A 26,138-nucleotide genomic window follows, 5' to 3' on the forward strand; every position below is an offset into this window, starting at 1 on the left:
ATCAGCCCAGAGCCCGACGCGGGGCTCGAACTCACGGACCGTGAGGTCGTGACCTGGCTGAAGTCGGACGCTTAACCGACTGCACCACCCAGGCGCCCCACTTTATTTTTTTTTTAATACTTTGTCACTCCCTCCTTCCAATCACCTGTCATATCCCCCATTCCTGCTTTCAGCTTTCAGGATCCTAAAACTGACAATTCTGGCCAAGAAAGATGAGCCATCCTTACCCAGCCTTGTGCCCTCGAGGTTCAGGGGAGCCTCCTCAATGGTCCACAAGGTGTCCAGGCCCCTTCTAGGCCAGTGAGCTCTCCAAATGTGCTAAAGACCCAGTCACAGGTCTCTAACTGTTGCAGCCTGAGGGCCTCAAACACGACCTAGGTATTCCACCAGTTCTGTGAGTCCCAGAACTCCAACAGCTTCTAACCAAGTCCAGCTGTGCCCTTCAGAATAGCAGGCAGCCAGCTCATTTCCTCTTCTGGTCCGCTCACCCGCTGCCACAGCACTAAGTCTTCTTCTCCTGTTTCCAGTTTCTGGTTTCCAGACCCTCCCTGCCTCAATCACCTTCCCTCGGCCACTTGTTAGTTCTGTAAGGTGGAGCTGAGAGACTACCATCTCGTGGCAGGTACGGTCACATATGGTATTTCAGTTTATCGACAACCAGCCATGGTGTTGAGAACAGTGAGTCTTCTGCTGTGAACTGGGGGTGAGCTCCTTCAGCCTTAGGCCCCTAGGAACTGTGAAGTAATGCCCCTTGAGGCCATAGTCACCTCTCTCTCAGGCATTTCCCATGGGGCTAGGCAGGGCTGAACTTAGCAGCTGAAATGTTCATGTTGTTCTGACACAAACTGATTGATATCTTCTCCCTGTACATTTGCTTTTTCTAACTCATTGTAGGACTTTACACTGACTTTTTTCTCAGTTTTATCAGTTCTGGCCCCCTGATGTAATTTTGAATTCTGATTCTGTCAGCATAGACATTTACTATATCCCTTCTCTGTTCACCTCTTTGATAAGCCCCAGTTCCTCTGGATTTAAGACTTTAATAAAAATATGGGACAGGATAGGGCTCAAGACAGCAAATGATCCATAGTCAGTGCCCCCTGCCTTAGTCATTTGCCAGTTCCCACACCTACTTCCTGGGCCCCATGGACACCATAGGCTGACTTCCAGGTGCCTGGTTTAAATTCACATTTACCACATTTCTTCATCTGGTGATAGCTGGGCAAAGTCAGTAAACAGAGTATAGAAACCAGGTAAGCAGCCTTTTTTTTTTTTTTTTTTTCCTTCCATCTTTCTTCCCTTCTGGCCTCCTTTCTACTCTAGTATCATGAACACTGGATTCTTGAGGAATTACTTGCCCTCTTATGTTTTCTGAACTGAGAATGCTTTTGTTACTGTACTAATAACAACCCTGGGCATTTATGTCATATCTACCTTCCAAAGCACTTTCACATTCACTATCACGTTTTATCTGAAAGTGGGCATGGCAGCTCAGAGAGTGACTTGCCCATAGAAAGGAAGTCAACAGCAAGCCCAGGGTAGAGGCTGGTGCTGAGTCCCCATTAGAGCTCAGTGGAGCAGGGTGGCAGTTGGAAGGAGCAAGCGGAGGGATTATTTGGCATTTCTGAACTAGGCAGAAAAGAGAATGAAGCTGCAATACCAAGAGATAGCCTGGGGATGACTGCAGAACTCTTGACCTGCTCTTTCTAATCTCCCTGAAGGTTCTGAAACTGACAGAACAGTTGTGACATTGCATTCTGGGCCTGAATTTTCCTAAGAGAAAACTAGATCATTTTTTAAAGTCCCATCTAACTTTAACCATTCCAAAAATCTCTGAATCTAAACCAGGCTCTGTCCCCCTCACACCCCTTCCCAACCCAACTAGAAAATGTGGGTGGATTGAGAAAGAACAGAAAGGAAAGATCAAAACTGTGACAACCCTCTGACAACATTTTAACTTGAAAATTGCCTCTGTGTAGGCAGATGTAAATCAGGCGCACATTTACTCAGCTGCTTCTTGTTCTTATCTCCCACTGAACACCTTGAAATTACGAGCCCTGGAGTTGACCGCTGGCCTTTAAAAGTCTAACACGATTTCAACTGCCTGCTTCCCCAATTGGATGAAACTTGTTCCTCCCCTGAACTCCCAGAGCTTGTGTCCCACTCATGGCCCTTACCTCCTGCTGCCCTGAAAGGCTGCATCTAGCTTAGTTTCCTTAGTTGGTTGTTGGCTCCCTGTGCACCTCTGCGTCTGCCTCCCAGGTTCAGCATTCATCAGTAGGTGCTCATTAAGTGGTTGAGAAGGGAGCATAGAGTCAGGAAATGGAGTTCAAGTTCTAGCCTGCTCTGTCCTAACCGAGCTCTTGCTGAGAACTTAGCTGGTCATTAGGTGCTAGTCTGATGGCTGATTCTGCAAAATCACACACACGTGCACACGCACGCACGTGCACACACACACACACACACACACACACACACACACTTCCTTTGGGCAAGGCAAAGAACTGTGGATGATTCCATGCAAAGTCTTTTCCATTGGTGGGAGAAAATCCCTCCGTCAGAGGACACTGGGTCAGTCTTACCTGTCACTTGCCCAGCCTCATGCTGACGACACCCTCCGCCTGGACTCTCTCTGCATCCAGCTCTTCTCCAAGCCTGACTGGTGGGAGGGCAGGGGGGCTTAGGGGGTAGCCCTACTGAGGTGCTCTTTCTCCTCCTCTGGCAAAAGAAAGGTCAGAGCAGAGCATCTACAACGGTACTTCCATACCTAAGCTCTGTGTTCTCTGTGTCCATCCCTCTCCTTTGAGGTTGTCTGAGTCATCTGACATTCTCCTGCCCCCTCCTGGCTCTGCAACCTGACAGGGGCTGTCCCAACAGTGACAGTTACTGCTAATGATGAGTGACAGCTGCAGTGAGGGGTGCCTAGGAACAGAGGAGGGGCTGGTGTGGGGAGTGGGGAGAGGTGATAATCGGACACTCTTATAGAGCACTGTCCACTTTTCAAAGTAAGTAAAGGCCTGGGAGGGAGTAGTTTGTCTTACAGCAAACCTCAGTCCCCACCTATGTAACCTCTTGCATCTCAGAGGGGTGTCACCAGGCTCAGACAGCACTTGGACCCAGCACAGGATCTCAGGGTGGTGCCCACTGGAGTGGCCATGCCTGGTGCTATATGGCATGACAGGATAGGAGCTGCATTCTAGGCACAGAGTGCCATCCTGACACCTTGTTCCTTCAGCCCCAAGCATGGGGGCAGGTATTTCCCACTCCCTGGGCAATTGGCTTCTGAGAGTCCCTGGTTCCTGTTTCCCCACCACAGTTGAAAAGAAGGCCATGGTCCCAGCTCTGGGATGCTGGATTGCAGCTCTGGGATGTCACATCCCAGCCAAGTATCCAGAGGGCATCATCATTCATTTCCTCTTACTCTCCATTTCCTCTTACAGCTCTCCAGGCTGCCCCTTATCCCTGCCCTGCTGTGATTTGTCACTGCAGCTTGCCCCTTGTCAGCACACCTAGAATTGAGGCTCTGCCTCAATTCTCAAGCAGTTCTCTAGAGTCCAGAGCATTTTGTGTGAGGTCTCCCAGAGGAAAGGACTTTAATACAAATGGAGAGAGCCACAAAAGTAGGGTTTTAAGCAGAGTGGTAAGTGGAGGAAGGAAAGAGGAACCTTCCAGAGAGCCTGTCTCTCATGAGGGCCAGTGATGATGAGCCAGAACCCTGCCTGAACCAGGCTTCTGCCCATAGCCTTCTCTGGGACCCCTAGCCCTTCCTGCCATGGAGAGGGCTGGGGCCATCACAAGAATAGGTTCTGTGATGGGATCCTTGTGCTCAGGATCCTTGTGTCTGAATGAAGCATCCCATCTACCCATAGCCCTTTGGGCAGAGCACTGATTAGGCAGAAGGGCCCTTGGACAGAGCTGTAGGGCTCAGAGAAGCCCTGGTAGTACCCCCAGCAGCCTGGCCCAGGGCAGACACACATCTGTACTCCACAAGGCTGGGCCAGGCTTCACATCTACCTTCTGCTGCTGTGGGCACTTACTTTGGTTGAAAAAGGCTTTTCCCATGTGTATGTCTGCATGTGCACACATGTATTCTCTATGGTCAGGGAGTGACACATGTATCTGTTCATGTCTCCACATGTGCTCTTATACTCTAGGCATGACTCACAGTGGGAGCCTGCATGGGGTGGTATGGAGGTGGGATACTGGGCCCTATGGGGACCCGAGGAGGTCAAATTGGGCTCTGGAGATCACTTGTACCTGGGAGCTCTTCCTGAGCCTCTGTTCCTGTCCCTCCCCAGCCCCAAAGCCCGCACCCATGTAGTTCAGCACCCAAAGCTCAGTTCCCAAGAAGCCTCAGTAAAGACAGGAGAGATAGTGTTTTTCCTTCTCTACCTTTGTGGTTCTCTTTCTGGCCTCTTCCCACCAACTGGTCATGAGGACCAACAGCATCCATGCTCCTGGTCTCTTAGACACAGCCCAGGTCACTGATCCACCCTCAGCCCATAGCACAGACCAAAGTGTGTAGGAGAGAGGAGGCATGTCCAAGCTGGCATGGACAAGGATGGGCTTGTGCATCTATTTCAGTGCTGCTTAGCCCTGGCTGTCCATAAGAATCCTTAGGGAACTACTGCTGCCTGGATCCACTCAGTATCTCTGGGGCAAGGGGTCAGGCTTTTGTGCTTTTCAAAGTGCCTTAAGTGTCTCTTCTGGGCAGCCAGTCTAGAGGACCTCTGATTGATGTAACAGTAAATAGCTAAGCAAATCTGTGTTGGTTTAGGAATACTTACGTATGCAGTGTGTACTTATAAGTATACTTATAAAAGTATAAAGATGTGCAGTGGAACAAAATGAAATCCTAGGAAAGTGATTGTTTCCAGGTATAGGCAGCAGGGTAATGAAATGGGGAGGGATCAGATGCTTCCACTGTAGTTGTAATGTTTCATTTCTTGAGCAGAGTGGTGGGAACCTGGTATCATTTAATACTTTTTGCTTTGGTTGAAATAGTTCATCATAAGAGCATGAATTTCATAGTCAAACCTGGGTTTTTAAGTTCATTTCTGCTACTTACTAGCTGTGTGACCTGGAGCAAGTACTTATCTGTTCAAAAGAAGTTGTTTAGTCATCTGTAAAATGGGGCTCCCAGGGCTGTGTGAGGATTACCTGTGAAGTTCTAACACTCCTTATAGGTTTCTTCGCTGGGAATAGGAGGTGGGGTAACTCCAGGGGAAGGCAGTTGAGCCTTTCCAGATCCCTTTGTGGCCTCTCAGCTAAGGGGTAGAGCAGGGCGTGGGGAGAGTAGGGCACTGCTCTCAGTGGACAATGTGGGAGGGAGGAGCCACACCCCACACTGAGGAAATGCCTAGGGATAGAAGGGTCCCTCTCTAGAGGGAGAGCAGCTGGGGAAAGAGTCCTTCCTCCCACAGCCCCTCTCTCACAGGAACACAGGTCTAGGGGCTGCTCGTGGGCATTTAGATTCTGGTGCATCCAGACAGCCTTTTCCCTTGGAAGATGGGAGGCTGTGGAGGCATCCCCAGGCAGGCAGACTGTCTGTCTGCACAGATGCACATACTCTCTCACACATGCAATACACACCCATATATGTGTGTGCCAGGCCTGGCTATGGAATGGGGAAAGGAACTCAGACACCATTCTCATTGGACAAGTTTAAAACACAACATGGCTCATTTTTATTTTATCTCAGAAAAAAACATTCCCTTCAGAAGGAAAGGCAGTTAGATAGGGCCTCTAACTGGGCAGCTCTGAGCTACCCAGGCACACCCCATGGTGGGCCAGTCCCCACCTCCTCCCTTAAGCCCACAGTCTGACACCATTCCATTACAACTCCCTGTCCTTGAGCCCAGCTCTGTGGCCTTAAGAAATGGCCCTGGGACTGATGGGGTAAGAAGTGCATTGCAGCTCATGGCAGCCAGTGAGAGCTGCCTGGGACTCCCTGGGCTGACCTCTGAGGCCAGGTTAGCAGCAAGACCAACAACAGACCCAGCAACCAGGGAAGGAAGATGATTTAAAAAAAAAAAAAAAAGGGGGATTTCTTCAGGTTTAACATTTTCTCCTGGAAAAAACAAAAACAAAAACACGCCACCTCTGGGCACAGCAGCTCCTGAACCCTAGGAAAGTCTCGGGAGGGTGGTGTGTATGTGATTAGGGGGGTCTGTCGGAGCCACCCCCAGCCTTAGGGCTAGCCAGCCTGCTCTGCCACAGCTGCTCTGTGAAGTTAGGGTGGTATTTCTAGATGCTTTGAGTGGGGTACTGGGCCCTGCCCAGCCAAGATGTTCTGATGCCGTGGCCCTGACCTGATGCAGGGCCTCCCAACATGAAATGTCTGCTTCCTCGGACTCCAAACCCTTCCTGCTGGGCCTCATGCTGCTCCAGCCAGGGTACTCTCCTCTCAGTCCAAAGTAGGAACTGGCCACAAGAAGGGTCTCCAGGCACATTCATTCTTCTCCCAACGTGACTGGTTCCATCCACCAAAGAGAAAGATTTCCTTCCTGGAGGAAAGGGCAAACTCAGTGGATCATCAGGACACTCCTGCTCCATCCTGGGCCAGGGGTCCCTCAAAGCCAGGGGACTCTGGGCATGCTCCCTTGAGCTCATGGCTGAGGAGCTCCACATCTGGGAGGGCCATGTCCCCATGGGACTCGTGGGCACTCCCTCCACTCACCAACCCCAGGGCATAGCCATTGGGCCGCCGCTCAGGATGGGGGGCACTGCCATTGGCCCACACCCCAGGAGGATGACCATTGAGGCGAAGGCTGATCTGCTCTCCATCACTGCCATGAGCTGCCAAGGCCCGGGCACTGGTGCCGCCTGCCTTGAAGGGCTCCCGTCGCCTCAGGATATGGCTGCGAATGATCTTGCGGAAGGTCTGGCGGAACTCACGGATGCGGTAGGCATAGATGAAGGGATTCACAACGGAATTGGTGTGGGAGAGGATGATGGTCAGGTACATGAGCCAGAGCGGGGCATGGTTACACTCTGGGCAGAAGAAGGTAAAGCAGTTGATGATGTGCAGGGGAAGCCAGCAGAGGGCAAAGAGCCCCACAATGATGGCCAGCGACTTGGCAGCATGGACCTCCTTCTGCAGCGTGGACCGAGTCCGCTCCCCCGGCAGAGGCTGGCTCTCCATCTGCTTCAGCTGTCGCCGAGCAGCCAGGAAGATCCGCAAGTAGACACCCAGCATGAGCAGCAGGGGCACCAGGACACAAGCAAAGAAGTTGTAGTACACCATGTAGTTCATGGGAACCACATCCTCGAAGAGACAGGCTACCTGGCCCTCCCCACAGCCCTGTGAGTGGTTTTTGCCCTCCTTCGGCTGGCTGCAGTTGTTCCAGCCCAACATGGGAGTCAAGCCAATGGCAAATGACAGCACCCAGCAGACTGCAATGATGCCTTTGGCCCTTGTGCCAGTCACCAAGCCATTGTACCTGGGGAAAGGAGACCAGCATCAGATGTCTGAGAAACCAAGACAAGGAGAGGCTAAGAGTCAGAAACCCAGAGAGGCACCTGGGCCTGATCTGCTGGCTGTAAGGTTTTGGACCACTCACTTCCTGCCTCCTAGCCTCACTATCCTCCTCTGTTCACTGGAGGCCCGAGCCCTTGCCTTTTCCCACAGCAGGAAACAGGAGAGCCGGGCCCCTGGAAAGGAAACCACTGCATAGACATTCAGATGGTTACCAAATTGTATTAAAAGTAGTCTTCAGACTCCGTTCTCTTTGAGGGACTTAATAAGTGAGAGAACTTATCACCTCCACGTTAGTCTTAGTTGATGCTAGAGTAAGCTTTCCTTAAAAGTGGGAATAAGCCAGGAGGGTACACTCATTGGCCGGGGGCAGAACCAGCCACATCAGACTTGTAGGCGATTCATGTCTCTTGTACTCCATGCTCTTCCTTCCCCACTTGACATAGGGTCTCCAGAAAGCCCTCAAGGAGAGGGGAGGAGGGGGTCGTGGAGGTCCTGGGTCAAATATCCTCTCTGCTTTCCAGATTCACCCACAGCCCTCTGGAGAGACATGAGATATGTCTTAACATTTAAGAGGAAAGAATTGCATGAGGTACTGAGGTCCAAGGAGGAAAAGTAATCTGACTGAAATCACTCAGGACTAAACAGCCAGATGCAGTCCCAGACTCCAAGTGTGACCTGATCTGCCAGCCAGAAAGCTGGCCCCAAGTCCATAGAAAAGGTGGCATAGATGTTTTTTTTTAGAGAGAGAGAGAATCTTAAGTCTTTTTTTTTCTTTTTTTTAGACACACACACACACACACACACACACACACACACACACACACGCTGGGGAGAGGGGCAGAAGGGAAGAGAGAATCTTAAGCAGGCTTCACACTCAGTGCGGGGTCATGCCCTGAGCCAAAATCAAGAGTCAGACACTCAACCAACTGAGCCAACCAGATGCTCCGGTGGCATAGATTTTACTTAAAGAATGGGCAATCAAAAAATTATCTCTGACTGAAGAAGGTGACCTCAGTGATCTCTGAGAGATAACCATTTGTTTAATGGTTTTGATTCTGGTAACACCAGACTGCCCTCCCCTCTACCTGGTAAACCCTATCCATCCTTTATGTTCAGGCTAGATACCTTCCCAAAGAAGTTTCCTACCCAAGTGCACCAAATCCCTACTCCATCTGGGCCCCTGAGGTAGGGGGCCCCTTTGGGACAGGGCTTTCCTGCATCCATCACTGTACTGCCAGCACTAAGAAAGCGACACACAGCAGGTGCCAAGGAAAAATGTGCTTTACTTAATTTCCAGAATTGGAAGCATCCACAGAAACTAATCCATGGGTGGCAAACATGGGCCTACAGGTAGCAAATGTGTGAGGCAGGCTGGCAGGGCATTTACTGTCTGTATAAGAGACAGTTGACGCTGCTCAGCCCCTGGCCGCTTATGCACAATGTGCTTCCAGTGCTGCCAGACCTCAGACGGGGCTGAGGAGCTGATTTTCTAGGTGAAATCGCCTGTGGTTTAAATTTTGTCAACAAATTCAAATAAAGGGGGATAAAATCTTGTGGCCTCTGACCTCTTATCTAATCCAACTGCCTCATTTTATAGATGGAAAAACTGAAGCCTAAGGAGAGGAATGGACTTGCCATGGACATTTCAGGAGCCCAGAGGCAACTCGGGCCAAGGTAAGTCTGTCAGATCTGAATCTATGTCAGTTTTGAATCCAAAGAATAACTGGACAGGGCCACTCCCAGGAGCCCCTCAGCCCCATTTAGCAGGGTCTTGGGTGCTTGCAACAGGAGGAGGGTCATGGACTTGCTCACTTCCACCAAGCCACAGAGAGCCTACATGGCCCTGTTTCCTATTCTGGAGCCTCAAACACAAAGTCTTAGGTTTTTTCTTTTTCTTTCTTTTTCCATTTAATACTTACACAGCACTTGCTGTGTGCCGGGCACTGTTTTTGTACTCTGCTAATTATAATTTATATAATCTTATTGAATAGGAAGCTATTTTAATGTTGGTATTTTTCCTAAGAAAAGGGTATCCCTCCCTGAGTTCCAGTGCTAGTGTATTCCTGTTTTGCCATGTTCTGTCACTCTGCATCTCTGAGCCTCAGTTTCCTCATTTGCAAAATGGAACTAAGAATCCAGGGCCTGTGAGCACAGTCCCATGAGGGCAGAATGTATAATCCGTGGGTGGGAATTACAGGGGGGTGGACTGTGAATTGGGGTAAGTAAGAACTTCTCAGCTAAGCTGTTCACACAAGAAATGGGCTGCCTCAGGCAAAGTGAGCTTCCTATCATTTGAGGCAACCAAGCAGGAGCAGATGGTGTAGAGATGGTGTAGAGGACCCTGGAAGCCACCTGCTTTGGGGGTTTTCAAATTGTCCTCTAGCAGCTGACCTTCTTGCCCGCATTCCCAGGCAATCACAGAAGGAGGCTGCTGAGGAAGGGAGGCAGCTTAATATTCACTGAATGAATGAGTTGGTGGGGACACCCAGGCCCAAACCAAAGGCTTCCGGGGACAGTTTGAAAATCCCTGGTCTGTCCAGTTGTCTGCTTTTATGGACAAGGAAACCCATGAGCAGAAGTCTGGCACTGCATTTTAAAAAGAAAGCCCCTTGTGAGGACAGAAACAAACATACATTAATAGCACTTGACTGTGCCTGCAAAGAATATCTCTGGGCAGATTCTCAACACTGCCTTCCAGGAAGATAACTGAAGGTAGGATGGCAGACAAAAGGGACAGTTTTTCACCATATACTCTGTTGTTCTTTTTTAATGTTTTAGTATGTGCAGGTAATAACTTATTAAACACACACACACACACACACACACACACACAGAAACATCAAACAGATTAGTTTTATTATTCAGAAGAAAAGCCTTTAGGCTGAGCGCTCTGGACCCAGGCCCCTGGGGAACTGGAACAACATTAGGGCCCAAATAGAACAACAGCCAAGCCATAGCCTGGCCCAGGGGCATCCCCTTGGGCTATGTCTCTGACTTATGGCAATCACATCTTGACCTCCTGGGGCCCAGACACACTGTCCAGTGGAAGGGGTGCCAGAGGTATCCAGCACAACAACACTCTGCCATTTGGGGGAGCCCAGAGGTGTCACAGGAAGCAGGTGCCAGAGTGCTGCCTGCCACATTTGGAGGTGCCTTTGTATCTCTGCATCTTTCAGCTCACAGGTGCCCCTTCCTGGGGACTTCCCATCACCCATGTTGGAGACTCATTCTATGATCCAAGAATACCACCCACAATTCTAAGTGGGGCTTCATGTGCATTTTCCTTACACTGAGAGAAGGCGGAGCTTTCCTAAGTTGTCTAAAGGAGCCAGTGACCTAAGAACTGAACACCCATTGATGCATGGGTGAAACCCAAACTCCCTTCTGAGCATAGGCAGGCCTGAGCTAGCCTCACACCCTCCCTGCCCTCCTGTTCTTCTGTCTCTGTCACTTCTCCTGTTCCACGGCCCACATGGTCCTTCCTTCTTTGTGGCCTTTGTCTAGGCTTGGCCTACTCATACCCATCCTGCAAGACCCATCCAGAGTTACCTCCTCCTGGGAGCCCTGATCCTACCCTCTTTACAAGCCAGGGGGTTTTTGTCCCCAGGCGGTGATTCACCACATACAATTCAGGTCTTTGCATCAACTGCTGCCCCACATGTAGTCCGTTTCCCAAGGAGAGCGAGCACTCACCAGGGGTTAATAATGTGAGAGGCAGGAGACAAGGGGCGCAGAAGTCCCCTAGGATATGAAAACCTTTGTCTCTCACTCTGGGCTTTCTGTCTTCCTCCAGGGAAGACAAGAGCTCCCATCTCTGCCTTTGGCCAGGCTGCTTCTCACTGGATTCCTGACTAGGCCCTGCCCTAGCCCACCAAAGGTCCCTGTACTTGGGAAGGAGCACAGATTTTTCTGAAACTGAATCCTTTTAACAAAAGAAAGAGAGATGGGGAGAAAGGAAAGGAAGAAGGAAAGAAGGAGAGAGAAATAAATTAATGGTGAGTGATGCAGGCCTAGGGCTAGGCATCCAGGGCAGCAGTTAGAGAATGGACACCTCAGAGTAGCCAAATGGACCTCTGGAGTGGAGCAGGAAACAGCATGCAGAGGCAGCGAGATTCCCAGCTGGCAGGGAATGTGGGGGAGGCAGAAAAGGCAGCCTGAGTCAGGCAGTGGCTCCAGATCTGCCAGGAGCTCTGGGTTCTCATTTGCCTTCACGTCATTCCCTCTTGTACCCATCTTGCTCTCAGGAGCCCCTACCTGGACACCTTTGTGCACCTTGCTGTCCCCAGCCCAGGGCCCTTGAGGAATAGGTAAGTGGAAAGACCCAAGGGAGTCTGGAACTTTGTGAAGGGCCCTGATGTCCCCCAAGTCACGAGAGACTTTTCTTTCTCCTGCTGTAGCCTCCCCATGAGTAACACAGGGTCATCATGTCTTCCCTGGCCACAGTGCTAGGCTGTGAAGATCAAAGGAGAAACTGTGCTAACATCCTTGGGCAACTGTGAAGCTCTCTGCCTGAGGTAGGAGATAAGTACCATCATCATCATCCCTAATGGCTCCCAGATCCAAGAGATCCAGGCTGACCCCTCCAAGGCTTTATCAAGCAATGCTCAAACAGCCAAGTCTCGGTGGAACTAGGTCCTGCTCTGAAGATCATAGGTATTGGTGATACAGATGGGGCAGGGCAGGTCCAGGATCCATTCTGAATCTCCAGCAGCTCAAGAATGGACTGAATCCCCACTTGCTCCATCCCACCAACCTTCCCACCCAGGGGCCTCACCACACCCATCTGCTCACTGGACCCTCACAACACCTTTGTGAGCTCAGAAGGACAGAAAGGCCGGATAGGCCTTTTATAGATGAGGAAATGGGCCCAGGGAGAGACAGCTGACTTTTTATGGTCACACAGCTCGTCCCATCCTCCTACATCAGGAATCATTCTCTTGACTCTTAGCAAAGGGAGAGATAAGAAAAAGAAGCCAAGACCGTTGCAACTGAGCCCTGATCTCTCCTTAGGATGCCGTTGCCCTTTGAATCAGGGAAGGAAGTGAAAGTGAGGTCTCTGCTTCCCCACTGAATGTTCCTACCAGGGCTGGCCCAGGCCCAGCCCATGCTCAGCTTGGCTCCTTAAGTAGACACCAATTCTCTGCCTTCTAGTCCACCTGGGACCCCGTGTTCCGAGCGTTCCTCAGGGAGCCTGGACTCTGAACTCTGCTCTGCACTATCAGACTAGTCCTATATTAAGACTGGCTAGAGTCTCCTCTTTGGCAAGAGTCCTAGGCTCTCCTGAGACTAGAGCATCCTATAGGGCCACGTGGGGCCCTTCACTTGAGCAGCATGATGAGGGTGCCTTCTTCCCCCTTAGAGCCCAGGTGACAGGAGTGGCCACCTACTCCTGGGAGTAGGTCTGGGAGACCAGGGCTGCCCTGTTCCCCAAAGACTGGAGTCACAGTGGGTGACAGGTCACATTTCTTCCTAGGCCTAGTCCCAACTGTGCTACCAACTCATTTTGTGGCCCTGAGGGCTGGCTCCCTTTTCTGAGCCTCATTTTTCCATCTAGAAGATGAGAGGAAATGACCTCTAAGGGCCCCCTTGGTTTGACACTCTAAATTTCCATTTGCTCATTGAGCCTGCTCCTCTTTCCAGCTGGGGTGCACTCTGCCAGCATGGGGCTGCTGAGGGTTACTCTGGAGGCAGGCACTTCACTTGTTTGGGAGAATTCACTACAGGGCCAGGTACCCTGGTCCTCTGAGACCTCCCTCAGGGTCTGCAGCCACCCAGGCTGTGGAACCCAGCTCCCAGATAGAGGGTCAAGGAGGTGGGGCAGGAGGTTCTCCTGCCCCTCACCACTCCCCCCACCTTGTGAGGAGGAGAGAGGGAGGGACCTACTTCCTAGTTTCATCTGTGGTAGGTGGAGGCCACGTTAAATAAACTCAGTCTCGGGAAAGTCTTCATTTACACAATACATGGCTGAAGTCACTTCACAAAAACCCCTTTCCACTAGCTGAGCACACAGGCTGTCTCTAAGACCATCAGTACTTGCTGACCTGAGGAGCACAGAATTTGCATATAGGTCTAAGTGACTCACTGTGGCATTCAGCCAAGTCACTTCCTCTCTCTGGGTCATTTTCCTAATGTCCACACTGTGTGGCTGGCCCAGAGGAGTTAGGGCAGGCAGGCAGGCGGGTTTCTGGTTCTGAGGGCCTGTGGTTTCCCGTGGTGCCCTGCCCCGCCCCAGCATCATGCTGTGTGAGAAAATGGCCCAGATGCACCACCCAGGCCTGGGCCACACACATCTGCCACAGTCAAAGAGCAGCAGCCTCAACCAAATAGGCTGGGGAAGACTGGGGAGGGCCAGGGTGCCTTGTGCCCACAGGGATCAGCTAGAATGGCATGATTTCTGGCCATGTGCCAAGCCCTGGGCAGCCCCAGACTGAGCCCCATGACCCTGTCCTTAGCTCAACACACAGACATCACAGACTAAATCCTAACCCCAGGTTCACCCTGGCCCTGGCTTGGCGCAGACCAGACCTTGGTACAGGCAGCCTTTTCACAGATGTGAACCTCAGCATGAGGCATGCCAGAGAAGAGAATATGGGCAGCCCACCGCCCACAGCCCCCAGCTCACCGGAGTGGGATGCGGATGGCGATGTAGCGGTCAATGGCGATGGCCAGGAGGCTGAAGATGGAGCTCTGTGTGAGGACCAGGACAAAGCAGGCGAAGAAGAGGCAATTATGGCAGGCAGCACAGAACCCTGTGCTGATGGTGATGGCGAAGGGGATAGCGAGGACTCCCACAGCAATGTCGGCTGCCGCCAGTGACACCACAAAGTAGTTGGTGACGTTCTGTAGGTTGCTGTTCAGCCACACAGCCCAGCACACCAGCACATTGCCCAGGATGGCCAGCACAGCAATTGCCAGCTCCACCATGATGTACACCCAGGAGCCCATGGTGGGCATGGCCGCAGACAGGCAGGGTCAGCAAGGACGCGGGCCAGGCCAGCTCACGGTCCATAGCTGCAGTGCAGCTGGCCCTGCCCAGGCCCCTGAGCCCCTTCTTCACAGGAGCCAAGAGCGTCCCTGCAGGCAAGCGGGGGAGGGGGGGGGCTCCCCAAGGGCTGTTTCAGAGCCAACTCTGAGTCTCCAGAAACCAGACCCTCTTCAGGGGCTCCGGCAGCATCTTGGCTCAGCTCGGCTTCACAGTCCCCGAGGCACCTGCCAAGGGAGAAGCCTTGTGAGGAGCTGGACCATGGGCAGAGAAGGAAAAGCTGAAGATTCCCAGAGGTAGCCCTCAGCCCCAGCTTACCAATGCCCTCCCTGCAGGCCAGGCATTAGCCTGAGAACAGCCCACTGTGCCCTGCCCCTCCCACCCTGGACACAGAGGGCTGGGGGTCAGCCTCAGTCCTTGTTTTTTCTAGGGGAGCCAGGAATCTTTTTAAAGTTAAGTCACTTGTGTTGCCCCCACCCCCACCCCATGCTCAGCTTCTCAAGCCTTTTGTGGCAGCCCTGCCAGTCTCCTGGGTCCCTGAGCTCACTGCCACCCCCATGACCCTTCCAGAAAGGCCCCCTCACCCCCTTGGACTCTCCCAGGTCCACCTACCTTCTCTCTCAGCCAGCTTCAGTCTGCTCCATCCCCCAAGAGCTCTTCCTGGGAACTACCAGCACCTGCCTAAGCTGCTAGGTTAAGGAGCAGGCCTAGAGTTCCAATCTGGAAGGACCTGGGTGGTCCATCTTGTCCTGTCTTCCACTGCTGGCAGCTAAGCCCCCCTGCCCTTGCTGGTGATGCTGCACAGTGTGGAGGAGCAGTCACCAAGGGAGCCCGCTCCTCAGCAGCCCCTGCCAGCTGACTGCACATCTGGGCAAGGGAACCGCCTCACCTCCCCCCCTCCCTCCTCCCACGCCCGCTCCCCAACCTGCTCCTCTGCCTGGCTGATGCCAGGACAGACTGAATTCAGTTTGGTGCTGTGCAGAAGGCAGGGTGCTCAGCCAGGACTTCCTGGGGAACTGCAGGCAAGGATGTTTTTTTCTTTTCTAGGCCTCAGTTTCCTCATTGATACAGTGAGGAGATTGGACCCCAGATAGCCTCTGGGGGTCATTTCAGCTCTCACTCATGATTCTATGAGAAGGAAATAAACAGATCTTAAAGGGCTCCCCCAGAGTGAAAATGTCCTAGAAATGTAAGGAATTGCTGACCCTCCTGAGAAGCACAAGCAGAAGTAGAGGTCTTGGTTTCCCCCAGCCCAAACCCCTGGTGTTCACCCTTGAGCTTGTGAAATGGTCTCCATATCCCCTACCAGCCTAGGGGCCTCTGCCCCCACCTTATCATGCTCACATGTGCTGCCCAGTGGTGTCCCCTCATGCCAAATCAACCTACTCCTCCTGTCCTGGGCCTTCACGGGGCCCTAGGTGCATATGGGCGGCAACTGCTGCCTGCATGGAGACAAGAGGCCCAAAGCTGCCCTTCAGCTTCCCACACTTGGGCTCAGGAAACTGCATCCTCCTTCACTCCTCCAGGACACAAGGGATAGAGCAGGGCTGGTGATCTTGGGAGAAGGTCACTCGTGGTCCCTGGCCATGTTCAAGGGGCCAGGCTGCAACAGATGAACACCAAGTTTCCTTCTGACTCCTGTGTGCTTCAGGCGGCTGGAACTATATCCAAGGGGTATTCCCTATGCCCACTAGGAGGCTCCAATGGAGCACGCAACACCAGGAAGCAGGACAGAGAAGAGGAGGCAAAGTGCTTGAAAAATGGGGGGGTTCTTGCAGCCAGCCCAATGGCTTCTCTCAGGCCTGGCAGGGGCCCACCACCAAGAGACCATGAATGAATCTCAGGGCCCTGCTATACACAGGGTACTTGCCAGCCAGCTGCTCATAAAGCATGTCACTGGCAGAGGAGGATCAGACCAAGTCTCCTGGTGCTATCCCTGGCCACAGAGTGTCCCTTGGTGCTCCTGGCCTATAGCCTAAGACAGCATTCACCAGGGTCCCCCCCTCCCCCGCCCCCAGCTGCAGAAGCCGTGTGTCTAGGGTCTTGTTTTTATTCTCCAGAAGGGAAGTGACAGGCCCCAAACTATTTCCCTCCTAGGGGCCTCCCAGGCCCAGCACTAGCAGCAGGCCACTGTCCAGGCCAAGGGAGCCTTAGGGAACCCTACCTCCTCCTACCAGTGAGCCGCCTGCTCTCCTAGCCGCCTAACCATCACCTGCCACCCTTCTTACCCAGACTTCAACCTCTCCAGGGGAATTTGCATTCAGAGGCACCACAGCCTCTGCCAATCAGACCAACCCAGGCTAGAAGCATGACTTGGCCCCAGACCACTGTCCAGATTCAGAGGGCACCTGGCCTGGGGGAAGATGAGGTGGGATCACCAACAATCCACCTAACCCAAATACGTATCACATTTCTGTGGAGCCAGGCTGTCCTGCCCCAATGCCCTGAGCCCTACTGATGGGGTCACACCACCAGCACCCGTCCTGGATGCCAGGCTGCCTCCATGAGCCAGGCTGCCTGGAGTGGAAGGACCTTCAAGGGGCCTAACCCAGCCCTCTGTTAGGTGAGGCTCTCTTGGCAGCCCTGGGTACCTGCCTACATATGCCCAGTCCTCAGGGTCTCCCTACCACCACCCTCTGTGCCATGGGCCCTCATGTTGAACAGCACCTGGGACCAACACTCTTCCTGACTAAACTGAAGCTACCTTTCTACTGCCCACCATGCCTGGGGCACCTTCCCAATCTCACTGGATGCAATGGATCTTAGTGGTCACCGATCCTCCTACCCACATCAGTCTTGCAAGGGGCTAAAGGCACACCTAATGCCCCTGAGTCCTAAAAGGCTGCCTCCTTGCACTTCTAGTTGCCCATCTGCCCTTCCTACAGCATTTCTGCAGGCTCTTCTAGCTGCTGCCAGCACATCCTGGGGTGAGACTGGCCCGGCCCCACAGGAAACCTGGGCATCTGTCAAACCAGAGTGCTGGCCCCAAGCAGCTTAGCTGCTGCTCTCAACTCTCACTGCCCTCATCAGTGGAGCTCAAGGCACCAGGGGGCAGACAAGGCAGGGAGAAGGCTGCACAGCCTCCTACTGGAGCTATTTTGTGGGAAGGTTGGGAGCTTCCCAGCCATAGGTGGGCAAATCAGTCTGGGAGGTGGGGGCATCCTAACTTGTGGCCTTTGCCAGACGTTCATGGTATAAATGCTCCCCATATGGCCAATTTCAAGCTACGTTAGTATCACGTATGTATCACTGACAGGAAATGGCAATTAACACAACTGGAGAGACCCTATGCCACTAGGTTCCAGCCGCCACTAAGCCACCACACCCTGCGCTCTCCCTGGATGCTGAGACTCTACGCAGACCTTCTTAGCTTGTGCAGCCTGCTTGGGAGCTCATGATGTGAGGGCACAGGGACATTGCGGTCATCTGTGTTCTCACTGGCCCCATGAGCCCCATTTTACAGACGAGGAAGCTAAGTCCCAAAGAGATTAACAACCTCTCCCAGTCTTACAGATACCAAGAGCATAAAAGGGTGAAATAGAGCGGAGGGAAATGCCCATAATAAACACAGAAGCAGGAAGATTTCTTGGGGCATGCTGGCCCCTCTCTGCTTCCCTCCCTTCTGAGGCCTCCTAGAGTGACAGGAAGGTTGGAGGCCCAAGGGGAGGGGGCCAGGGGCGGAGCCAGGATCTGACAATTTCCTATCCCTCTCTGCTGACTCTAATTAATTCTTGAGTCATCTGTTGCTAGCCAGGAGGGGAAATTAAATGTTAATAATGTAATATTTCCCTGTGATTATCCTTCTTTGGGGACAGGGCAGAGGGCAGAAGCTGTCCCATATAAACTAGAGACACATGTTGGGGAATGTGCGTGATAAGCCTTGAAAGGACAGCTCCCAGGATTCCCAGGAGTCAGACTCAAAACTGCTGCTTCTTCTGGCCTTCCTTCTTATCCCCACCAACCTGGCCATTTTAATTAAAACTCCATTTAATCAAAACCCACATATTTCCTGGCCCACTTCTGGCTCCTTGTAAGTCAGACTAGTGAGGCTTTCTGTACACATGCCCAGATGGTGGCTGTACACCCCAGAGCCTGCCTTCCAGGCAGGACCCTGCACCTCTGCTCCTGGGTGCTGCTAAGGGCAATAAACTAAGCCAAGTGTAGGGACTCAGACCTGGCATAACCATGCTTGGCCCATTCCTGGGCTCCAGAATCCTAACCTGTGTCTCTTCCACTACTTCCTCATAGCAAATGTTATACAAATGCCTACCCTGTGCCATGCAGCATCCCAACTGCTGGATCACAGGGAGCTCTGTGCCACGTGCTACTGAGCCTGGCCTTAGCAAGGTCCTGAGCCTACAGCAGGGGACCTGGAAGGAGGAACTGTCCCAGGAGAGTGTGCTGAGAGCCAGCTGCTGCCTTAGTGTGCAGGTCACTCCCTGTCTCCAGGGCCTCCATTCCCACTTAAGATGACCCTGTAAGCCACAATTTGAAAGCACAGGAGAAAAGCTCAAGCTAAGAAAGATAAAGCAGCAGCACCCTGAATATGGAGTTTCATTCATTCTGAAAGAGATGAAGGTCATAATCTAATAATGTTTTTCAAAGACATTTAGGGTCTTCAAAGAGATGAAAAAAGGAATAGCACCCATAAACAAGAAGGAGAACTTATGGCTTGACTGGCAAAAGAGAAACAAGAACAGGTGAATGAATATGAGCAAGAAAGAATATAAGGTCCCCAAAATGAAAAGTCAAGGGAATGAGAAAGAGAACACCATCAACACGATGCACTTCAAGCATGTACACAATTGAAGAGACAACTGGGGATCTGAGGAATGATCAGCCCTGAGGTATTATCACAGGAACTTCACAAAGACACGAAGCCCAGCAGGAGATACAGTTGAGAGACACAGAAGGTAAATTGAGAAAGAAGTATGGACATCTGTCTAATGGGAGCTCAGTGAGCGTGCAGAGAGCAACAAGGAAAGAAGAAATAGCTAGACAGGCAGCTTAGCTCCTGCTGCCAACCACACGCCCTCCGCTAGCTCTGTCATGACTGGTGTTTGGAGTGGCCCAAGCCTGGGCACAAGCCTCCCAGAACCCCAGGGCCCTGGGACCTACCAAGCCCCATCAACTGGAGTGGGACCAGTGTCTTCCGGTGCTGCCTGGAGGAAAGCCGTGGAGCACCGGTGCCTCTTGCCTCCCCACTTCCCTCCCTGCAGGATAACTTCAGGAACATGGTGCGGGCTCGGCCCAAAGTATCAGGCAGGCATCCAGTGGTACCCCCTCTCCCACAGGCCCTCCATGTGGCTGCTGTTCTCAGCTCTGGGAGGGCAGGATGTGCGCAGGAACCAGCTGGGTGGAGAGCCAGTTCCCTGCACTGAGTCTAGCCCCCCTAGAGCAGCCTCCACAGCACCAGCCCCTGGGGCCACAGGACCTTGCCACAGCTCCTTTCTCCCCACAGGGGGCCCAGAGTTCGTCTGCCATCCCCGAATGTCCAGGCCAGGTACTGGAGAGACTGCATCTTCCCAGCCTGAGGTGGCCATTCACCCTCTCACTGGCTGCTGCATCTGATGGCCTCCCTCCAAGAGGTCACCCCACACACAAGGTGCTGGGTGCCCACTCTGTGGTGGAAGGAGCTCAGGTGGGATCCCACTCCTGCTCCATCCCACATTCCTTGAGATCCTGAGCAGAGTCTTCCCTTCTGTACCGATGCCCCTGTGAGACAGCACCCTGGGAAGTGCATAGCACCCACACCTCCCTGAAAAGAACCCTCTAATGGTAGCATGACAGGCACTATGATGCCAGAAAGAGATGTGGGGTGGGGGTGAGGGGAGGCGGGGAGGTTCCTAGATGGCCCTAGTGGGCCTGGGGTGGGGCCCTGGGAGAAGGCTGGCCTGTTGGAGGGCAGGAGCTGCCCAGAAAGTGGAGGATGGGAGGGAGGCAGACCCACTTCTGGGGTCCCTGGGATGAAGGCATGATGATGCAGCCCTGGAGGCTGAAGGGAGAGGGTAAACCAACTGCAGCATGGCCTGTGGGCTGGCCCAGATGCCACACGGCTCTGCCACTGCTCCTCGTTCCATGAGGCGCCCCCCACCCCCACAATTTGCAAAGTCCACCGAGGAGCCAGAGGTGAATGCCCCTGTGATGGATAGGCAGACAGAGACCACCAGCCCAGATACTAGGAGAGGCACCAGAGTGGTGCTGCCTGCCTCTCCCTGGTGCATTAAGGCAGCCTTTCCTCCCAAGTGATAGCTGGGCTGGTGGGTGTAGCAGCAGCAGAAGTGGGAGCGGCACCAGCCCCTGCCCAGCAACTTCTGAAACAGGACTGTCCTGCAGAAGAGGGCCCAAAGCACTGTGGATGGTTTCCCAGAGGAGGGGCCGATTGGGCTGGACTTGGAGGACAGAGAGGTGAGGGAGCAGGGAGGGAAGAGAGTCCAGGCAAAGACAACAGCCTCTGTGAGGCTCAGGGGCCTGAGGGAGTCCTGGAAAGCTGGAGCACCCAGCTCCCATCTGCCCCCGGCTGGAGTGAGAGGCAGCTGGTCTTCCCCTCCACCCAGACCTTCCCATCCCCAGAAGGATCCCATGGACTCCACAATACAGGGGTCCTTTTCATGATTCTATAGGCGGGGGCTGGGGGACCTTTGCCACTAAATGGCCCCTTCCTACCACCTAGAGCTCCCAGGCCTTGGCCAGAAGATGAGCAGTCTCTTGGGGAGTGGCGGGGGGGGGGGCGGGGAGTGCTGTGCTGTCTGCATCCCAGCTCCAAGCTCCTATCCATCCCCCACTTCCCTTCCCTTCCCCATCTGACCCCAGCCCAGACCTCCAGGATACTGCCCTCAGGCACCACAACCCAACTACTCCCTCCAACCTCCAGACCATGAGGTAACCCCTCCCTTCTGTGACTGCCAATGCTTCCCTGGGCCCAGGCTCCTTCCCTGGGGGTTCAGACTCATTCCTTTTGCCTGCTCAGCACCTGACAATCTCCTCAGTAGCCCCTGACACACACCCCCAAACTCCTTCTCAGCATATACTTCATGCCCTAGCCATCCCTCTGGTCATCCTCCCCTTAGCTTCCCGTGTGTACAGCTTTCAGTGCCCAGCTTGAGTTGCAGCAGACGAGACAAACGCCACAAGAAGGTTGGGATGGCTATTCCAGCTCACTGGGGTAAGGTAGCTCAGGAATGCCGTTAGATGCTTGTTTGCAGGGTGCGATGCCCTGAAACCAAGTGCTTGCCTCCAAGCCAACTCCAATCCACATGTCCCTCTGTCAACAGTGATCCCCTGTGGTGCCCCCCACCCCACCTCAAGGCCAATAGCCTCCCTCTGTTCCCTAACTAAAGCATAGACCCCAACCTGTCCTCTGGTCTGCCTTGCCTCTCTCTCATGCTCATCTCTCATTTACTCTCCACAACCCTGTACACCAAGCATTGTTCATTCCATCATGCTTGTTTTACAAATAAGACAGATTCTAAGGGGGCAGTGACTTGCCCAAGGCTGCCCAGCAAGTGCACCAGAGAGGCAAGAGCAGAACCCAGGTTTGGGCATCGAAATCTGTGGTCCATTGGGTACCCTTGAAGCCAGCCTCTCTTGGGCCGTGGGCTCCTGGGGGGCAAGACCACAGTGTGGTTGGGGGCCTACACTTCACAGACCAACATGAGGGAGGGCAACATGTAAGCCCCCAAAGGTTGGCCAGGACTGGCCTGGACCAAAGCCTCTCTCCTCCCAGCCATATCTGGGCTATCCTCAGCTTCTCTGAGGTTATGAACAGGGAAGCTGGCTTAGCCCAAAACCTGATCTGCACTGAGGGGATTGGGATGGAGGGGCAGTGGCCAGAGGGACACTGGAACCTGGGAGAACCATGAGGACTCTAAAGGACACGGACAGAGCAAGGAGGTGTTGACACCACTACCTGTGGACAAGCCACAGTAAGGAGCTCCTGTCATAGACCCGCTGAGACCCGAAATGGGGAGCTGGCCCACAGGGCAGAGCCTTCCCAGCCCACCCAAGGCCTCCAGGATTAGCTACAGCAGGACGAAGGAGGGAGCCCCTGACCCCACAACAACCTCCCTGGCCCACTGCGCTCCAGAGAGCTCCCCAGCTCCCCATCATGGTCCCTCCCCCCCCCCCCCCCCACCGGCGGGACAACCAGGAGCAACCATGTTGGGGAATGGAGGCAACATGGAGTCTTCTGGAGGGTGCAGAAGCTGGCAGTCCAGGTAGCTGGACAGCAGAGACCAAAGAGGGCAGCCTGAGCTCTGGGCCGGAGGCAAGCACAGTCCCTTTGGGTGGAAACGGGCCTGGGTGCTCCCCAGGTGGTGAGGGACAGCTGGCCAAAGGGACAGCCTACTCCTTTCCCAGGGGCCAGCCACAACTCCAGTCCTAGGGAATGGGGGATGGGGAGACCTGCCCCCCAGCTTCTCTTTCTCCCCCAACAGATCCCTAGGGCTCCACCTTCTTCCCATTTTACAGTATGAAAAATTAAAATCTAAAGCGGCCTGGCAGTGCCAGAACGCAGAGATCTCTGTGCCGCGGGGCCTCGGCCCCCTCGTTTATCCTTTGGACCGTCCTGCGCCAAGTCCCTCGAGAGCCGCCACCATTCCCGCCATTCCTACCTCCGCTCAAAGCAGCCCGGCGGACGGCCTGGACCAGTCTGAGCCGTGTACCCACCCTGCCCGTCCTCCGGCCTCCCCTGGGTCCCCTAAGTCCGGGTCCCGCCACCACTGTCCCCGGAACGCGCCTGCCTCGCCCCGGCGTTCGACTCCTCGCCGCGCCCCAGGCGTTAGGGATGCGGAGCGTCTGCCCTCGCCGTTCCTTCCCCGGAATGCCGTCCCCGCCCCGGGCTTCTCCACCTGCGGAAGCCCTCTCTCACCCCCGGGAGTCCAACCCGCCCTCCTTCAGGCCGCACCTCGGCGCCCCCAGCCCACCCCAGCCGGCCGCGTCGGAAAGGTTCGCCGAGTGCCCTGGGGCCGGCCAACGGCGCCTGGACGGACCGACGGACGTTCTCCGCACGTCACCTGCGGGTCCAGACGCCTGCCCCACACGCCCCGCCGCCGGGGCCGCCTCACTCTCGGGCCCCCTCCCCTCCCCGCCCACCCGTGCGCACCTTCCGGTCCAGTTTGGGGCGGCCCGTTGGGTCGCACACCGCTCTTCGACCGAGTTTCGGACGTGCGCCCGCGCCTGAGCCGCTCTTGCACCCGCCATTTCAGCCCCCGCCTCGGGGCAGGGATCGGACCCCAGCTCTGTGAACTCGCTCTCGGGGCGGCGGGAAGAGAGGGTAGGAGCGGCGGGGTGCCCTGAGGGGAGGGGTCCCGAGCCACCCGTCCCTCCCAACCCCGCAGCCTCCGACGGTCCCCTGCCGCCCGGCCGCCCGCCCGGGACCTCGGGACCCCAGACCGGAGACCCCTCCTGACCTGCAGCTCGCGCGCCGGCTCCCGCTGTCTCCGCGGCGTCTCGGGCTCGGGCTCGGGCTCCGGTCGCGCCGCTCACGGGCGCCCCCTGCAGGCGGCTTCGAGACCCGCGCTGTCCCCGCCCCGCCCCGCCGCGCGGGGAAACCGAGGCCCGGAGTGGGCCCGGGGATCGGGGATCGGAGGAGCCGGCCTGAGAGCCCGGCCGATGCCCGCGGTAGGACGAGGCCGCAACCGGCTAGACCGTACCGCATCCTCGTCCACGGCCCTCAGCGCGCTCTTCCCGGCTCGAATCCGTCGGGCCTCCTCCAGCGCCACACCCCCTCCTTTCCTTCCACCACGAGCGTCTGGCCCCAGTCCTTCTTCCCGCCCGGTGAAGCCCGCCGGGCCCCTGGCCTGTATTCCCTTTCCTCCAAGAAGACTTCAGGGCTGCCCCTGCCGTTCTAGTCTTCCCAGAGCTGTACTGTCCCTTATCATTGAAGCTGAGCTGGTCAGTGCCTGCCTGTGTCATCCCTCCCCAGTGTCTGTGACCCAGGAAGTGCCCATGCCAGATCCTCCTCAAGTCTTTCCACAGGCTGCACTGTTCCTGATAAAGCCCAGTCTCCTTCCCTTGGCATTCAAGGCTTTCAGCGATGAGGTTCTGCCTGGTCTCCAGCTTTGCCCTCCCTTCCTGAGTCCTGCCCCAAGCTGGGGGGTGGGGGACAGCGGTACCTCAGCTCAAAGGATGCCTCTAGAAAGCTGGCCCCAATATCCAGTGACCCATCTGACTGTCCCAGCACAGACTCTGGGGCCAGGGCCCCTCCTGTTCTTATAGCTTCTGGGGCCCAGTTGGGACCTGTCCTCCCACTTCCACTTCTCTGAGCAAAGTGATGGGGAGTCACTTTCTGTGCCATACACTAGCCTGGAATCTCAACCCCTTGGGCTGGAGTCCATCCTCCCCTCATCCCCAACCCCATGTTTTAGATACTTCAAATTGGGAATGACCTCACAACGGCCCTAACCCAGCCATACGAGGAGACCCGCCTTCTACCCTTGTATCAGGACAGAGTAATCCCAATTCTGTGCACTGCAGGATGAACTGCATCAGATGGCCACAGAGACCAGGACATTGGTGGCCAAGGGCTTGTGGGATTGCATTCTTGAACCTCCTGGGGCCAGCACAGTCACAGGGAAAAGCCCAGGAGAGGGGCTTGCACAGGGCCAGACTGGACCCTTGAGCTGAAGCCCTGGCAGGAGCATGAGGTCTCCCACAGGAGAGGACAGTTAGGAGGTCGGAGCCCAGGTACAGCTGAGGAACTAGAACCTGAGGCCCATCACTTGCCTGGATTCAGCCTCCAATGCCTGACAGCCTCTTCCAGCTCTTTCCCAAGTCTGGGCTCTTGTCTCCATTCAGCCAGCTCGGGCCCTCAGGTTCCTGTTTCCCCTAATACCAGTATTAGGATAGGCCATGGGGGGGGGGGCGGTGGTGGGGCAGAGGAGGGCGGACTGGGAGCGGTCAAGACCCCAACACAACTCCAGGAAACCCAGGACCTCATGGTGAGATGCAGAAGACTTTTCAAATTGGGAATAGTTCCTGGATGCCTTTCCAACCTCCAGCCTTGCCCTGTCTCCTACTTGCCCCCCGCTCCCCAGTTTAGGAGTTTGGGGCCCCAGCCCTCTTCCCACTCACCTCCTGTGAGGGGTAATGGGGGACGGAAGGGAGGTGCTCCCCACCAGGCAGGGACCCTACCGCTGGGGCAACACTGGTGCTGTGGCTCTCCCTCAAGTCTTGAGTTTCTTCCTATAGCCTCACCTATAAAATGGGAGTTTTGTTTCTGCCCTGCCACCTCTTGAGCCAGAGTCAGACTATGATGTACCAGCTGGGGGTGCTGCCTGGCCAGGGGATCCTCCCCCATGCCCCTGGCTTCCCACCCTTGCTTCTGTGCCATCTCATGGGATAAATTACTCCTATGGTGCAGACAAAACCCTCCTGCCCACACTTGTTGGACCCATATTCATTCAAGTCCTCACACAACATACCCTGCAAGGGACAGCTTGCAGGGAGACACCTTTGGGTCTAGAAGGGACTATGGGGGTTCATGAGGCAGAGACCAACACTCAGCCAACCCCAGGGGTCACTATCGCCCCTCTAGCCCCCAGTATGGGCCCACATGAATCTCTTTCCTGCCATTTCTATTCTGGGGCCCAGCACTCTTTCCACCCTGACCTCCCCCTGTGTGACCTGGCCGTGCACACACCTGTCTCCACACCAGACGGACCCCATGCCCAGGAC

The 26,138-nt window shown here is 54.6% G+C and overlaps 2 protein-coding genes across 4 annotated transcripts in view; both read right to left on the reverse strand.

Annotated features, from left to right (window-relative positions):
• Positions 1-388, reverse strand: part of UPB1 (beta-ureidopropionase 1) — a 69,217-nt gene extending 68,829 nt beyond the window's left edge. Inside the window, exon 1 of the mRNA XM_045041956.1 lies at positions 228-388. The gene's annotated coding sequence lies outside the window, so the exon portion shown is untranslated. The remainder of the gene's footprint in view (positions 1-227) is intronic.
• A 5,271-nt stretch (positions 389-5,659) lies between these two features.
• ADORA2A (adenosine A2a receptor) lies at positions 5,660-23,715 on the reverse strand. 3 transcript variants are annotated; one of them, XM_045041953.1, is made up of 5 exons: positions 23,566-23,715; positions 15,388-15,590; positions 15,075-15,259; positions 14,103-14,689; positions 5,660-7,442 (listed from the first exon to the last, which is right to left on the reverse strand). In XM_045041953.1, the coding sequence occupies exons 4-5, from the start codon at positions 14,432-14,434 to the stop codon at positions 6,536-6,538; spliced, it is 1,239 nt and encodes a 412-aa protein (XP_044897888.1). In that variant the 5' UTR covers positions 14,435-14,689; positions 15,075-15,259; positions 15,388-15,590; positions 23,566-23,715; the 3' UTR covers positions 5,660-6,535. The 3 variants fall into 3 exon arrangements, with proteins under 3 accessions (XP_044897888.1, XP_044897889.1, XP_006938689.1); XM_045041954.1 differs by lacking the exon at positions 23,566-23,715 and having other exon boundaries at positions 5,660-6,506; positions 6,680-7,442; positions 15,388-22,796; XM_006938627.5 differs by lacking the exon at positions 23,566-23,715 and having other exon boundaries at positions 15,388-22,796.
• Positions 23,716-26,138: the final 2,423 nt, after the last annotated feature.

The sequence above is a fragment of the Felis catus genome, chromosome D3 (assembly GCF_018350175.1).
Source record: "Felis catus isolate Fca126 chromosome D3, F.catus_Fca126_mat1.0, whole genome shotgun sequence".
NCBI classification, from domain to species: domain Eukaryota; kingdom Metazoa; phylum Chordata; class Mammalia; order Carnivora; family Felidae; genus Felis; species Felis catus.